Below are 15539 nucleotides of genomic sequence, written 5' to 3'. Positions count from 1 at the left end.
ATTCACGCATGCTAGGAAAGGGCTTGCAGTGCCAGGAGAGTTCAAGGCAGGTTGGTGCCTCCTATCAAACCCTCTTAGACTAATTCCAACCTCCGCACTGCTCTGGGATTTGTTTAACGTGGGTTGGGATTAATGTCACCTGTGGTCACTGTTACCACGGGACAGGACTGCCACGTGGGTGCTCTCCTCGGGTTTCTCCTTGGTGTCCCCAGCAGGACATGATGCGGAAGGGGTGACAGTGACACACTATGCACACACCGGGCAGCTCGTGGCAAACCTAAAGTGAGCCCGGGACAGGCTGGGGAAGGAGATGGGTGGCAAGGATGAGGACAACAGCAGGGCTGAAGCTGGGGGAGGACAGAGGTCCCCAAGCCCCGCTTCTCAATGGGATTCAGCAGTGAGGATCGCCTGTCCTGTATCCCTTGCGGGGAAATAGCCCCGTGGCCATGGCACAGCACGGCGGGATGGCTGGCAGAGGAAGGATGATGCCTGGGCACCTTGCTGCGTGCCATCTCTCCTCCCAAAGCGAAAACCAGGGGATGCTTTCAAGAAAAGCCTCTTCTGGGCATTCATCAGAGCAAGACAATGGAAAACCGTCAGCCAAGTCTTATCTTCGCCTTGACGGCGGATGCCAAAAAAGTGCCCACCGCCTCTAGGCAGCGGCACACACAAAACCCAAGTCAGGAGCTTCCAACACTGGGCTAGAAAGGATGAGCAGGAAGCACAAATATCCCCAAATTCCTGCCTTCCCACTGCAGGTCTCACACGTTGGCGGTGGCTCCGTGAAGCCGTGCCCTTCCCTGCCCCTTTCCCTCGGCCCCGCTCACCGTAGAGGATCATGCTGGCGTTGGTGTTCCCTAGCTGGTTGGAGGCTACGCAGGTGTAGTTGCCGTAGTCCTGCTCGGAGACGTTGAAGAAGGTCAGCCGGGAGAAGAAGGCTTTGTTTTCCACTTTCAGCCCTTTCTGGCCTTCAGCCAGCCTGGGAGGAGAGCAGAAGGGGAGAAGGTGATGGGGACGGCATCCGGGAAGAACCACATGCTGTTTTCCACATTGCCCTGCTCTCTAGCCTGGCAAGACAGCAGGGACATGAGGTTTGGGGGCAAGACAAGCAGAGCAGGCAGGAGGAGGGAGCAGGGAAGGTACTGGGGAGGTATGGAGATGGGCACTGCTCTGCTGGGCACCATCCCCTTGGTGCCAGCCCTGCGATGTGTGGAGGTGTCCCCAGAGATGCTGAGCCACAGTGGGCTCAAACCTCCCAGTGGGACACAAGCCCTGTGCCACCACGTTTCTCCTGCCCTTCCAAGAGCCGGGGGCTGACGCTGCCCCTCTGCCCGACACCACGCATTGTAAAGATGTTCCCATCCTCTCCTCACTGCTCGGCTTCGTGCCGCTGGCATCACTTTCTGCTGTCACACTTCCCCAGGCAGGGATTTACCGTGAGACCCAAATCCGGAGGCGTGGGCAGCAGCGATGCACGCCCTGCCCGCACAGATGGAGACCAAAACCTGCCTGGGGATGCTCCTGCTCCCCGCTGCACGCCGCCACCAGCCCCTTCAGCCCCCAGCATTTTCCAAAAGCTGAAGCTGATGCTGCTGGGGGTCCGTGTGCCCCCTCCCCAGCCCCCTGGGTCCCCCAGGCTCTTACCGCTTGTCGTCTTTGTACCACTGGAAGTCGGCAGAGGGGACGGCGGAGGCCTCGCACAGCAGGATGCCCTTCTGCCCCACCGGCACCCCGGTGCTCTTCGCGTCCGAGATGTACGGCGGGTCTGTGGGGAAAACGGGAGCTGGAGGTTGGTGCCTCCCACCCCTCTCCTCTCACTCCTTTTTTTTCCCCATGTTCCAGGAGGAAAAATCATCTCCGAGCCCATGCCCAGCTCCTCTTACTCTCTTACACTTCTTTTCCCAGGGGTTTTGGCAGGGGGACCCAAAGCACATCCTAGCTCCACTGGCTCTCTGGCACCAGATGCATCCCCGTGCCAATGCCCAGCAGCTCAAGGGGTGGCCAGAGAGGAGTTTGGGAGGGTGTTCAGCTCTGCCTCTGAGCATCAGCAGTGCTGCTTTCTTCCTTGCTCTTTTTTTTTTTTTTTTAGAAACAAAAAAATGCCTATTTACTGCTCACTTCTCTCCTCTCCCCGGAGGTTATCAGCACAGCATCTCACCATGGGCGGAAAACCCAGGTTGAAGGAGACAGCTGAGGAGGAGGTGGAAAAAAAAAAAAAAAAAAAGAGCTTGAAAAAAGGGGAAGAAAAGGCCAAAACGCCACCTGCTCAGAAACCTGCCACTGCCAGCCTCGGCAGCGGGGCCAAAGGCAGGGTTTGCCCAGCGTGAATGTCCCCAGCCCATCAGGGTGGGACAAGGTGGCCCCATCCCATGGTCGGTCCCCAGTAAGCCCCGAGGCTACTCACAGTTGACGGTGACTTTGACTCGCTGGACGACAGGCGCTGCCACGTCGTTGGAGGCGCTGCACTCGTACTCGCCCGACTGCTCCCGCGTGATGCCCGTGATCTCCAGGTACTCGTCCTCGCTGATGAAGCCCACAGCTGCGGGGGCAGAGGGGTTGGGATGTGAGTGAGGGGACGCACGGCGAGCCTGTGCCCAGCCGTGACCGTGTCACACAGCCCCAGGACCCACTGGGAGAGTCCTACCCCAACATCTCCCTGCCAGAAAGGTGTCTGTGAGCTCTGGAGCCCTGCACTGGCCCCAGCCCTGCTGAGAGCATCACTTGGTGGAGACGTTGTCCCCAGTGTGTGTAGGATGGGCAGGGTGGTCCTTGCCAAACCTGCACCGGCTCATCCCATCCCACCTTCCTGCCTGGAGGCGCTGTCAGGCTCTCCATGCTCTCCATACAAACCTCTCCTTAATTTTTCAGCTTCAATTAACTCATGGCCATCTTTCTCCATCAGTTGTAGTACCAACACCACCCTCCACCTGAAAAGCTTTGTCCCTCTCCCCGTGCCACTCCAGGCTCAAAACCATCCGGCTTTCTCCAGCACCCACCATGCGCCCACCCCGTCTTTTCCCCCTTGCCGCACCCCAGCTCCTGCTTTACTCCAACCCGGCCAGATGCAAGCAGCAGCTTTTCCTTTCCCTTTTGTCCTGCACATCACATCCCCTGCGCCGTGCTGGAGCCTGCTTCTCTTTGAAGCAGCAGCCCAGCCAGCCAGGCACAGGTGCTGGGCTGCGATAGTCGCTGGGCTGATGGAGATCGCAGCCTTACAGCAGGCACCGAGTTAAAAAAAGGAAGCGCAGCAATTAGGACGTGGCTGCTAAACATCCTGCAGAAGCACAGCTCACCCGCGAACTGACAGCACAAGCGGGTTTTAAACAGCCCCAAATGGGGAGGCGGCATCTTCTTCCTTTCCTCGACACCTCCCCATCGCCTTTATCAGATCTCCTGCAGCTGAGACGCGATAATTACGGCGTGAAGCATCTCTGAGACCGGTGTCACACTTAATATTCCTATAAATTTTAAACGGTAGTCCTTGGTACATATGTGTGGCAATTGGTGTCATATTTTAATTAGGCTTGCCCTACACCATCTGAAATTAATAATAGCTTGAATTACCAGTGTAATTTATAAATTAACATTGCTGCAGCATTAGGAAATAAATTAGCTCTGGACAGCTGTTTCTGGGAGTGAGTGCCAATGGCAGCGAGGCCGGGCGCAGGTCCCTGCTCCCAGGGGACACATCGAGCTTGGCCAGCAGGGCTGGGCAATCCCATCCTGGCCCTCATTTCCACCCGAGGATCACGGTGTGTGTGCTGCGGTGGCTCCATGTGCTTGGCTGGTCAACTGGGTGCATCTTTCTCCCAAGATGTGCATGCAAAATGCTGCCCGTGTCCCACCAGCTCGTACTTTTATAGCTCCTCTTCCCATGGTACTGAAATAGTGAGCGCAGTCACACACCACCACCCGTGGAGGCAGCTGCCTTAAACACACACCTAAATGGGGGTTGCATGTAGGGCCTGAGCCAGCACCGGTGCGTTTTAATGCCACTGTATGGCTACACCGGGCCAGCTCCTGCAGCGAGCACCTTGCTGGCATCCTGATGCCCAAATCCCACCTGTCACTCCTGCCAGCTCACACTGGGGTCGTTCACAGCCTGCACCAGCAGCAGCTGCCTTGGCGTCGGGCAGCCCCGGGGTGCTGCACATCCTCTGCTCCCTCCCCAGCCCACCCTGCCTTTTCCATGCAGCCTGACCGAAGCCCCCTCGTGCTCGGGCAGCACACTGTCCTGTGCTGACCCAGCCTGGAAGGCATCCCCATGTCCCATCCCCATCCCATGAACTTCAGAGAGGGGTGACACGAGTTTTTCCATGCAGCCCGCCGTGATGAATTGCTGCCGTCCACCTGCATCCTCAGCCCCGTGCTGAAATCCCACCGGAGCGGCTGGCTGTTAAACCCGCTGAGCTCATCACTACTTAGCACCACTGAAGGGCAAGATATGAAGGCGTTACCCCAAAATCAATATCCTTTGGAGACACAAAAATTACAGTTTTATATCCACTGGGCCTGCAGCAATGTGGGCTGCAAAAAAAAAAAAAAAGAAGAAAAGGAGAGAGAGGGAAGGAAAAAAAAAAAGATCCCTTTTATGGCTGACCTAGAATCGGCTTCTCAGTAGCACAGCGCTGCCTGCTGATAAAATAACGGCACAGCCGGTGGCCTTCAGATGCTCTGCGTGCAAATCTGACTCGGGTTTATGCAAAGGCCCAGATAATTCTCTGCTTCAGAGCCCTTCCCCGAGCGCGTGGGAGCTGGCTCACACACGGCAAGAATTATCGCTCGCCGTAGCCGAACCGCGGTGCTCGTCTGTGGTTTGATCCGGGAGCAAGGCAGCCCGAGCGCGTTTCATTACCCAGCAGAAGACTTTGTTAAAGTAACGGTGAGGGTCAGCTTGGCACCTGCAAAAGCTCGGGAAATTGAGAGATGAAGGCTCTCGGCTTTCCCTCTGTGTCTGCGGAGTGCAGGAGTCTGAAATAAGTGCCCGGTAATTGGCCTGCGGAGACGCAGAGCGTTCGGGGTTTTAGGGTCTGAGACACTTTGCATTGGCATCCGTGGGGTTTCGGCTTTATGGAATCGACCCTGACACAGAGAGCCCTCAAAGTTACCAAAACACAGTGCTTTGCATGGGATCTGGACGATGATATCATTATGAAGACCATCCCTGCGCCGGACACAGCCTCATTAGTGCCAGGTACCCTGGGGCAAAGTAAAGGGGAAAGGAGGGATCCCTGGCACAGGGCACTGGCAAAACGGGCAGTGCTGGGTGGGTGCTGGCCGGTGTTCTCCTTTACCTGCCTGATTTTAAGCGTATGTACACACAGGCCAGCCGAGATGGTTCCGTACACAGGCACAGAAGCCGTGCAGCTGCGAGATGCCCATATATTTATTGCTCCTGCAGTCGTGCAGCGCGCGGTGCCGGAGCTGATTTGTGCCTGGTTCGGAGCTGGCCGGGCAGATGCTAAGCGTGGAAGTCTCATCTCATCTCCTTTCAGCGCCTGCCTGCCAGAGGGCTTAATGAACAGGATACCCAACACTTCTTGGGTTTTATATCGAGAGCTTCTTCTGATGGGGAAGTGGCAGTAAATAAAGAGAGAAGCCATGCAGCTTGTTATGCGCTGCTCCAGCTGAGAGCACTGGAAATGAATGGGCTCAAAAATCAACGCGGTATGCGAGGAAACAGCAGCTCTGGCTCACGTCCTCCCATCCCCTCCTGCAAAACGGGCTTTGCTGGAAAGAAAAAACAGCTCCATAAAGTTGCTTTGCTGCAGCCGGCACTGCTGGATCGTGCCGGTGCCCACGTCGGTCGAGGGGTGAAGGCACAGACCGGGAGCAATTGCTGCTCCACTCCGCTCTGTGGCCTCTCTGTTTTTTTTTCTTGCTTCCAATGGGGAGGTCGTGTTGATATCCGGACAAACCTCATTCATTAGTGATGGCTAGAGAAGGAAAAACAAATAGACGGGACCTGGGGAGCAGGGTCAGGGTGAAGCAAACACAGTCTGTAAGCGCAGACCTCGCTTTATTGAAAGCAATAGGGTGCACTTGTCACCGCGGCCTCCGGGGTCCCCTGAGTCTGGTGGGGCATGGCAGGGACATTTATCCACACGCTGAGTTGCACAGGAACACAGACACTGCTTTGGGGTAAGATCAGCTCCCAAAGCTTCGGAGCAAGGCACAACCCTGCCATCCCAGTGCGGATTTTGGGTGGGGATTGTTTCTCCGACCGGTCTCGCATTTATGACACCCTTTGGGATTGTGATGCAGGGCACACACGGCTGGAGCTAGGGCAATGCACAGGCACTGGGGTTCTGGATCAGTGCCCAGGCCACTGCTCCCCCTGCCTCTGTCACCGCCCGGAGCTCGGGCAACTCCACCTGAACCAATTTCGGGAACTTCTCAAGGCTGCCTCCGCCTGAGCACAATTAGCGGCTGAAATATTGCAGGAGTTAATGGCAGAGCTCTCTCATCTCCTCAGGAGCTACAAAACCAGCACAGCTAGCACCCATTATTGTTATTATTAATAATAATAATACAACACAGGGCAGAAATGGAACAGCCACTGACGGCTCCAAAGAACAAAGCTCACTCATCCGCTGAGGATGAGGGACTAACCCGCTGCAAAGTGGGGACACAGGGAGTGGACAGGGACAAGGGGCCAAAAACATGGCATGGGGAGAAACACAGGGAAAGGGGAGGTGGAAAACCAGAGCCTGCATCCCCCTGCATGGCATGCACACAGACCATCACATCACCTACTAGTTAGGGCTTCCTCTGGCAGCCCTACGACTCTGCAGCTGTCCATAAAAGCCAGGGCTCAGGGTAGGGGAAGCAAAACCACAAAGGCTGGAGGGGAAAAACTCAGCCCAGAGCTGTAAAACAGCCTGGACAGACTCGTAACGAGTGGCCCGCATCATTAGCAGAGCTGGGAAGCTCGGCAGCATTTGGCGTGGCATTCAGGAGCCTCCAGCACGGCCTCGCCAGAGACGGCCGCGAGCAGCCCAAAGCACAGCGGCATAAATAACCGAGTGACGGCTCTCGCGTGGTGCGGAGGAGATCAGCTGCTGCTGGTACGTTTGAGTGATTGCCATCCACAAGGCAGCAGTTGGGGCCACGTTTTGCAAAGCCCTCCGAGGAGAGGAGCGTGGTCACTGCAGTGCTGGGGGAGCTGGGACGGGGAGGATCCAGCCAGACCAAGGTGAGATCTTGCTCTGGCATGGAGAAACAAGCCAGCCTCAAAAATGGCTGAGCAGTGCTTGGGGTCCTGCACGGAGCAGATGCGATGTGGTGTGGGGAGATCGGGAGCCTCGGGCATCCATATTCCTCCTTCCTTGCCTTTCTCCTTCCCTTGCTGCTCCTCTTTTTCCCGGCCCGACTCGTCTCCCCTCTGCCTCCTCCCACCCGTTTGTTTCCATTGAGCCTCTGACAAGATAATAACTCACCAGAAAGCGAACACATGTTCCCAAATTAATTACGTGCCACCGTCCCCCGGCTCGCTGTTGTGCCCGTGTTCAAGTCCCTGGGACATGTTGCTTCCAGCATCCCTGGCTGGATGTTGCCGCGATGCCGTTAGCAAAACCTCCCCGGCACGGCAGCGAGGCAGCTTGCTGCAGCATCCCGAGGAGCTTGCTAACACCTCCCCACAACACAAGGCTCCCAGCAGAGCTGCTGCTGTTATTGCTGGGCCTCACATTAGCTCCTTGCCCCTTCTCCAAGCCCCGTGGCACTAAGCAGGGCTGCGCTAGGGCTTTGGTCTCCCCATGGGCTCTGGATGCCCAAATTCCCAGTGCCGGTCCCAAGGCACCGCCACGCCGCTGCGCTTGCCATGCACCAACCGGGCTGGCCGGAGAATGAGAATATTTTATGGAGATAATTTTATTAAAATGTTTACAACAATGCAGATATTGACATCTAGCTTCAAATCAATAGCACAATTTATTGTCCTTCAAGGTGAACATTAAGCCAAGCTGCCTATTAGTCAATATTTACCTCCAAGGTCTATAAATCTTTATACTGGCTTCAGCAGATGTTGACAGGGGTTGATTCCAGATAAGTAAAAGTAAGAGTGTGAAACATTGCTCCTTTTGGAGGTGAAATAGTAACTAGTTAATTACAGCCCCTACAGCAATTCTGAACTATCAATTTATGGCTACTTCTGGCAATAAAAATTAACATCGCGCAGACTCCCGGCTCAAAGTGACGCTCTTAAAACCAAAAGCCATTTATTTCCCACGTCATGCCAGTGCAGTGGTGATGGCCTTCTTACAACAGTTTATAGTAAATAAATACAATATACAAAGGTAATAAGAGAGAATTGTCAGTGTCCGAGACCTGATTCCCCCTTTTCCCTCTGCAGCAGAGGGTGGGAAAGTGCAGCGCGGGTGATTTAGTAGCAAAGCAGGGGCAGCTCAGCTCCTGATGAGCAGCAGGGAAGGAGGAGGAGGAAGGAAACCACCCTGAAACACCGAAATGCCCCAAACCCAAGTGCTCGATGCAGGAGTGACACAGCCCTGTGAACGTGGGGAAAGAGCAAAAGCTGCCTCCATCACTTGCCCTGGCCATGGGTGGGGGATGCACCCCCTTCACCTCTTACTGACCAGCATTACCTGCTCCTGATTGCTCATTTAACACAAAAGGAGCTGAGTTCGGGCATTTCAAAACTTCTCTTGTTCTGCTGATTAGGGCACTGACCCCGCTCCAGCAGCCTCACCTCCACGTCCCCCCTCTTTCCAACTCCCTGGTGCTGGCTTAATGCCGCCACGCTCCGATGGAGAAAGATTTGGGGTAATTAACCTGCTGGAAATCATCCAAAGCAATCAGTAAAAAAATGATTTCTTGAAGATTACCCTATCGACCCAGGCGAGCATGGTGCGCGCCTTCCTTCCTCTCAAGAATACTGCAGCCCCGTGCCACGGGCTCCATCCACGAGCCTGCAGCAGGGTGACCCCTTTGGGAAGCGCATCTCCAGCACCAGCTCCTGGGGGGACACCGAGCACCCGCTCTTCACTTCTCACCAGCCTTTAGAAGAAGGATGGTGAGCCCCGAATTCAGCCCACAGCCACCAGAGATCATAGGCATGCTTACATAGGGCCAAGTCTCTTTTTTTTTGAGGTTTCCTGATAGCAAGGAAAGAAATCTCTCACCTTATATATGTATATTTATTTATTTATTTATTTAAATTAATTCACATGTTTCTAGGGTTTATGTTATGTGAAGTCACAGGGCATGGTGCTCCCACTGCCTGGCTTTGGCACGGTGCTCATGAGTGCAGGAACTTTGCAGAAGCCACCTCCACCACTGCAGGGCAGGTGACTGTCACCGACTGCGCCCGGTGTCACCAAGCCGAGGGGAAACACTTGTGTTTTCCTCGCTTGCACCCTTCATTGAATTGGCTTCGGCAGAACTTTCACATCCAATTTTGCTTCGCGTCCTCGTGCACGGCTCTGTGGGCTGCAAAAGAGCGAGGCAGCCGGTGACACCGCTGTGCTGGGGGCTCCGGGTGCCCCCAGGCAGGTGCACACTGAGCGATAGATCCACAGTCGCCGTGAAGTCCTTCTGCGATGGGATCGATGTCCCCTCCTCCTCGGGGCCACGGGAGCCTGTCCTCATGCACAGCCATGTGGCACGGCAGAGGCACTGGGTTTTTCTACTCCTTTCAGCTATTTTGGGTGTAACTGGGAGCCGATGATGCCTTCTGTTTCTTCTTGAGATGCGGTGGAGGAGCCTCCTGCAGACTCTTGTGCGTGATTTTGGGCTGATGCACACAGAGGTGAGCATTTCAGAACAACATGAGCATGCGGACAGGATGTGGGGATTTCCACAGGTGTCCTCCAAACACAACCAGGAACAAATCCCACAGGCTGCAGCTCTGCAGCCCCCTGCCAAAACCCCTCTCTCTGCATTGGGGATGACATCTATCCGGGCTCTCTGACTTTCTGTGCTCTCAGAGCTGGATCTACCACAGGCCCCACCTTTGTGCTTGTGCTTGCTCTGCGATCTACCACCAGCCCCAAGACCATGCCTGGCTCTCTGATGCCCCATGACAACCCAGATAACCATTAAGCGGGTGTGTGCAACACATCTCACTGCCCACTGGGCCATGCAGCTTGCAGACACCCTCCTGATGCCATCACATCGCCTACCCCTAGCCGGTCACCCTACGCACAGCCTGCAGCCCAACCTATATCCACCATGGATGGCCAACACAAGGCACAAGGAGCTAAAAATGAGGAGGTGGCCCAGTGCTGACAGCAGTGAGCAGGTTCCCTGGTACAACCACCTCACCCCTGTGCCATGCAGCAGCCAGACCTCCTGCACGAAGCCACACCACGCCGGGAATGCCTGCCTGGTCCGCTTGCCTCGCCGGTGCCGTGAGCCGCAGCCGAGCTGCCCATTATAGCACCATTGTGCAGAGTTTTTAGCTTAAAAGTCCTTGAAAGTTTCCCACTGTGACTAGTCAAACAAGATCTTTTTCACTTTCCCTCTCTTCTCCGCTAACAATATTTATACTCATTTCTTTTATTGAAATCTATCTGCCGCCTGTTCTATTAAAGCCGCCTGAGTGGCAGCTCCTATTCTCCGGGAGCCCGCAGCCCATCTATTCTCCACACAATGAGGTACAAGCAGTCTATCTTCTATTGTGCTGCCCGGCCTTCGGCTCTCAAATCTTCCATCTCAAAAAGGCACGTCAGAGGTGCCAAGATGGAAAAAAATCAGGATCCCGGGCTGCACGGGGGCTTCCCAGTGCAGCTGAGCCCCTGCCCTCCCTCTTGGGGAGAGATATGGCCCTTCCCTCTTGGGATGATGTGACCGTGAGACCCGTGATCCCCTGGGGATTCTCCTCTCGTCCTTCCCATCCCACACACTGTGACTTCAGCGCTGTTTGCTGCTGCTCGTGCACGCGGCTGGCAGCTGCCGGGATGTTTGCGAGCTTCATGCGACTTATTTGTTACCGGGAATAAAAAAGGAGCATTAAACCCTTTGTTTGCGAGAAGTAGTTCCTTGGGAAATAAAAGGATTATGGAAATTAATATTTAAAGAAACAAGACACAACAACTTGGGGACCAGCCACCCTTGAATGAGGCTGTAACTCAGGCGCAAACGAGCTGCGTAAAGAACGAGCCCTTTCATTTCCATGCGTGGCAGAGCTGGGCTGGCTCCGAAGCCTCTTGGGGCTCAGCCATGTGGCAGTGAGCACCCTGGATGGGCAGATGGGTGCTCCCCAGCCCCTGCCTCCTCCCCAGGTGCTGCTTACAATGCCCAGAGGCAGCAGAGGGGCTGGGCTGGCTGCCACGTGCCACCCTCTGCAAGGAAATTAGCAGTGGCTGCAGGTCACCAAGCACTTCGGCGGTATCAGCTCTGTAGCAAAGATGGGTTTAGGGCTTGTTGGGGGGCTCTTTTCTTCAAGATACCAGCATATTATCACAAGCATGGAGCCAGCCAGCTTCCTCCTCAGTGTCTACCTGCTTGGAGGGTGAGGTGGTGGCATCTGTGGTGGCACCGAGGGTCCTAGAGGAGAGGTTTGGCAGTGCAGACACTGCCACCAGCACCGAGTCTCTTCCCACAGTTTTTCTGCTTCAGTGGAGGCGCACATGCAAAAAGGCCCAATGCAAACCACAAATGCTTACACGGAGCCCCATGGGAATGGAGCAAAGCTTTCTTCTGATGGTTACTGATGAGCCTGCATCTCACAGCCGCCCTGCGCTCCCGCTCGAGCCGCGATGCCGCTCTCAAGGCATCCAAGCCTCTCCATCCCTGCCTGCAGCCCAAGCAGTCCCCTCGCCTTTCCTCCTTTCTCTTCCTCCCCACCATTTTTCCCCGTTGCTGCTCGCAAGGTGAGAGAGGACAGTGTCGCCAGAATGAAGGATTCTCCTGCATGCCCTCTCCCAGCAGCGGCCCTAATTCATTTTTCATGGCCCCTCGCAGTGACAAAAGCCGCTGCTTCTCTCTTGTAAGCGTGCGCCGTGCAATAAGTCAAAGCTGATGTGCATTTTCCCCCTGGGTGCCGAAGCTGTGCTTTTGATTTAATTTGTCCTGTTGTTTGGCTCCCAGCCTTTGCCGGCGAGTTCCTTTGGAGAGGAGGCAAGGTAGGGCCCCATACGCGCGGAGGGGCTGGCTGACAGATGGGGTACAGTGGGTAGTGTTTAAATAATTTGCCGCAGTGATGCCGGGATGTTTGAGAGTGACAGATGCTCCTGGAGAAAATCACTCAGACAAACACACACATCCTGTTTGCGGGAGCTCTGCTCCTCGATTAAATCCTGTTGCAACTTGGGTTTCCTGGAGCCCGTCCCGTTGCTGGCAGCTTTCTCCAGGAGAAGCCGCGGTGCGCAAGGCTCAGCCCCAGCTAACACCAAGAACTGAGCTGCTCCTGCCTGCTGTTCGCAGAAGTCGTGCAAAGCACCCCAAAAAAATGCCGTGGAGGGTCACTATCGCAGGTATCATGATGGGGATAACGGTGGCAAGATCCACCCCTCGCCCTCCAGCCTGTAAGAGCATCCCCGGTGCCAACGCAACTCGTGGTGCCCCACTTTCCTTCGGATTTGTCTGCAAAACATCTGCTGGTGGCCAGGACCGTGGGGTCCCTCTGGCTGCAAATTTAAACCCAAAGGCTTTCTCTGCAGGACAAGCTCTTAAGACGCAATTTCAATCCAAAGCGTTAAATGGCTGTAACCTCAGCTAAGCTGCATTTCAGCCGCATTAAGAAAATATCCCTAGGAAGGGAAGCAAGTGGCATAATGGCATTAGAGTGAAAAAATAAGCATCAGGTGCTGACTAAATCCATCCAGGGTGCTGGCATGAAGTCCCAGCAATCTGGGAAACCTTCCCTGCACACAGTTCATGGCAAGCCTGGCCGACAGCTTTCGGGGAATGGGGGATATTTTCCTTTCCCCTTCTTCCCCTTGGATGGCGACCACCCAGCCCAGCATGGAGCCAGCTCGTCACGCGGGGAATTTGGTACACGGCGCCTGTCAGACCGAAACGGGGGCATCGAGCCTGGGGAGCCGACAGGCGAGGCGAGGGCTGATCGGAGATAAATTTCCAATTTTTCATAAGACAGGGAACAACCGTTACACTGAAGCGAGGCGGGGAAGCCCTGATAACAAGGCTGATGTGGTGACCTGAGGGTGCTCGGGGGACCAGCGCATGGCTCACACCGCTCCACAGCAGCCCTTGGTGGCTCTCAGCCAGACCCCAAAGCCCATCTTTTACCCACCAGAGCCGTCCAAACTGGGACTGGCTGTCGCCTCTCCATCATCTTTAGCCCGTCTTTATTTTTTCAGACACGCTATTTTCCAGCCCAGTGGCCTTGCTCTGTCCCTCATGTTTTATGGCACTGATGTCTCCATTTCTGGAGGACCATTCGCAATATTGCGGCTTATCAGGAGAAGCTGGGGGAAAGTGCAGGCAGTGAGATGGGTGGGGGATGACTGGGGAATGGGATCTGAGGGCAGGGAGCTGGGGATGCCAGAACCAGTGGGGATGTGTGATACTGGCCCCAGGGAACTGGGAGGGACTGGAGAGCGGGTTGAGCCCCGCAGCATCCTGGCAGGTGGGGTGGTGAGGGGAGCAGAGACACCCCTCTGCGAGGGAAAAAACATTTTAAATAACAGCAGTGTATCACAGGAAGGGGAAAAACCCCTGGGCTATGGCATTGCTGCAGCTTTAAATTATACTGTAGGAGGATAAAAATAAAAGAGAGGAAGACAGAGAGAGAGGCCGGGAGGAAAAAGAATTGCCATTGTTTTACCAAGCAGATGGGAAAGTTCAGGGGATCAGAAAAAGACTATTATTATCTTGACTCGACCGAGAGGAGATGGGAAAGGAAGAGGCATTTTTTTTCTCCACGGTAAGGAATGCCATGGCAGAAGTCATTTCAGCAGGAAACGGTGGTGTCGGCTGCGGGCAGCACCTGAGCTATCTCCATGGCCAGGGCACACCACTGGGATTTGTTTTTTTGTCCCCTTCCTGATGGCAGTGACAGTGCTGGATGTGGCATCGCGCAGTGCTACTTCAGGGATGGGTGGTGGGCATCTGCCACCACCTCCAGCTGCAGGAACCTGCCCACCATGGGGCCAGATGTGCCACCAGCTGTGCCCACTGCCATGCAGGCATGTGCACACACGTACCCAGACACACACAGCTCCTTCTTCTTGTACAAGCAAGCCTGAAGACAGGCAGGCACCCATATTTAAGTGCTGGCACCCTACAAGTACCCACGCTCCTGCTGCCCTGCCCCAGAGGGGACGCTCTGCTTTGCTAAAGCCATGCAAGGGCACACAAAACATGCAACAAGTCTCCCCGCTTTTTCCTGCTGGCCACGTAACCACCAGCAGAACACTTTTCTTCCCCAATTCATGTGACAAGCTCTATTTTCTGCCTCTGCACGCTTCCATGCACATGCTCTGCCACTCCAGGGCTATTTGTTGCTGCTCAGCAGGCGCAGGACGGGGCAGCAGTCAGCTCCTTGCCCAGCCATGCACACTGGAGACAAGAAAACCCTTTCCACACGTGCTCAGGCTAGGGAAAGGGCCCAGCCCCAAAGCCTGTGGTGCTGGCCCAAGCACGGAGAGCAGACTGATTTACAAACGGGCACACACTGGTGTGACTTTTTCCCTGCAAAATGTCACGGCTATGGGATAGAGAGGTGAGGCGGAGGAGCTCAGCTCAGCTCCGTCAGGTCCTGGACATCTTTTGCCCATCACATCCCTCCTTGCAGCCCATCTCTTTACTATTCCCCAACTTTATTTTCTTTCTAGTATGTTGTGTGTGTTTTCTTTCCTCTCTCCACCACATGTTCTTCCCCTCAGTCCCTAGACCTTTCTGTGCCACCTTTCCCTCTCTGCTCCTCCACGATGCCCTGACACCTTCCTGCAGCCGCCTCCTCTGCATCTTCCATGCCATGAGCATCGCTTGCACCCGCACCCCTGGGATGCAGAGAGGGGGCTGGCAACCTGCCCTGCCTAATCCCGCAGCTACTGACTCCTCGTGCACTTAATATTCACGACAGAGAGAAACATTTCACGGCGAATTGGACGCACATTCAACTGGAAATGGAAATTTTATGACTCTTCTCACTCTGAGCTGCAGATTACACCAGCTGAGAAAACATGGAAGCAAATGAACAACCTGTGAACTGTAAAGTATATTAATAATGAAATCACAGCCCGGGAAATGAAGGCTTTATTCTGTTTATATTCTGCTCCATTAATAGAGAGCACTCTCGCTAGCTCCACCCCATTAGCCAGCAATCTGCACAGAGGAAGAGCACAAGGCAGGCAGGGGAACGGTGGCCATGGGGAGAGGAGCGAGGGGCTGTCCTTCCCACCAGGACAAACATCAGAGGTGCAGGACTTTGGATCTGAGCGTTTCCCTGTGCTGCTTCCACCGACAGCCACTGAGGGCAGATGAGGCGTGGGATATCCTGAGATTGGCACCCCGTGCACCAAGCAGGTGTTACGGGGAAGGAAAGGAGCAGAGAAAGAAGAAGAAGGGAGGAAGCACCAAACTCATCACAACCTCCTGTCCCTCCAGGGATGGAG

The 15539-nt window shown here is 54.9% G+C and overlaps 1 protein-coding gene across 9 annotated transcripts in view; it reads right to left on the bottom strand.

Annotated features, from left to right (window-relative positions):
• Window positions 1-15539, bottom strand: part of LOC311422422 (protein CEPU-1) — a 329684-nt gene that overhangs the window by 4941 nt on the left and 309204 nt on the right. For all 9 annotated transcript variants that reach the window (XM_084495452.1, XM_084495451.1, XM_084495450.1 and 6 more), the window contains 3 exons: window positions 2405-2539; window positions 1645-1765; window positions 828-979 (listed from right to left, as the gene is read on the bottom strand). In XM_084495452.1, the coding sequence (XP_084351578.1) occupies window positions 828-979; window positions 1645-1765; window positions 2405-2539 (408 nt within the window). The remainder of the gene's footprint in view (window positions 1-827; window positions 980-1644; window positions 1766-2404; window positions 2540-15539) is intronic.

The sequence above is a fragment of the Aythya ferina genome (assembly GCF_964211825.1).
Source record: "Aythya ferina genome assembly, chromosome: 22".
Lineage (NCBI taxonomy): Eukaryota > Metazoa > Chordata > Aves > Anseriformes > Anatidae > Aythya > Aythya ferina.
Note: the sequence above shows the minus strand (reverse complement) of the source record. Positions and strands in the feature narration are given on the sequence as shown.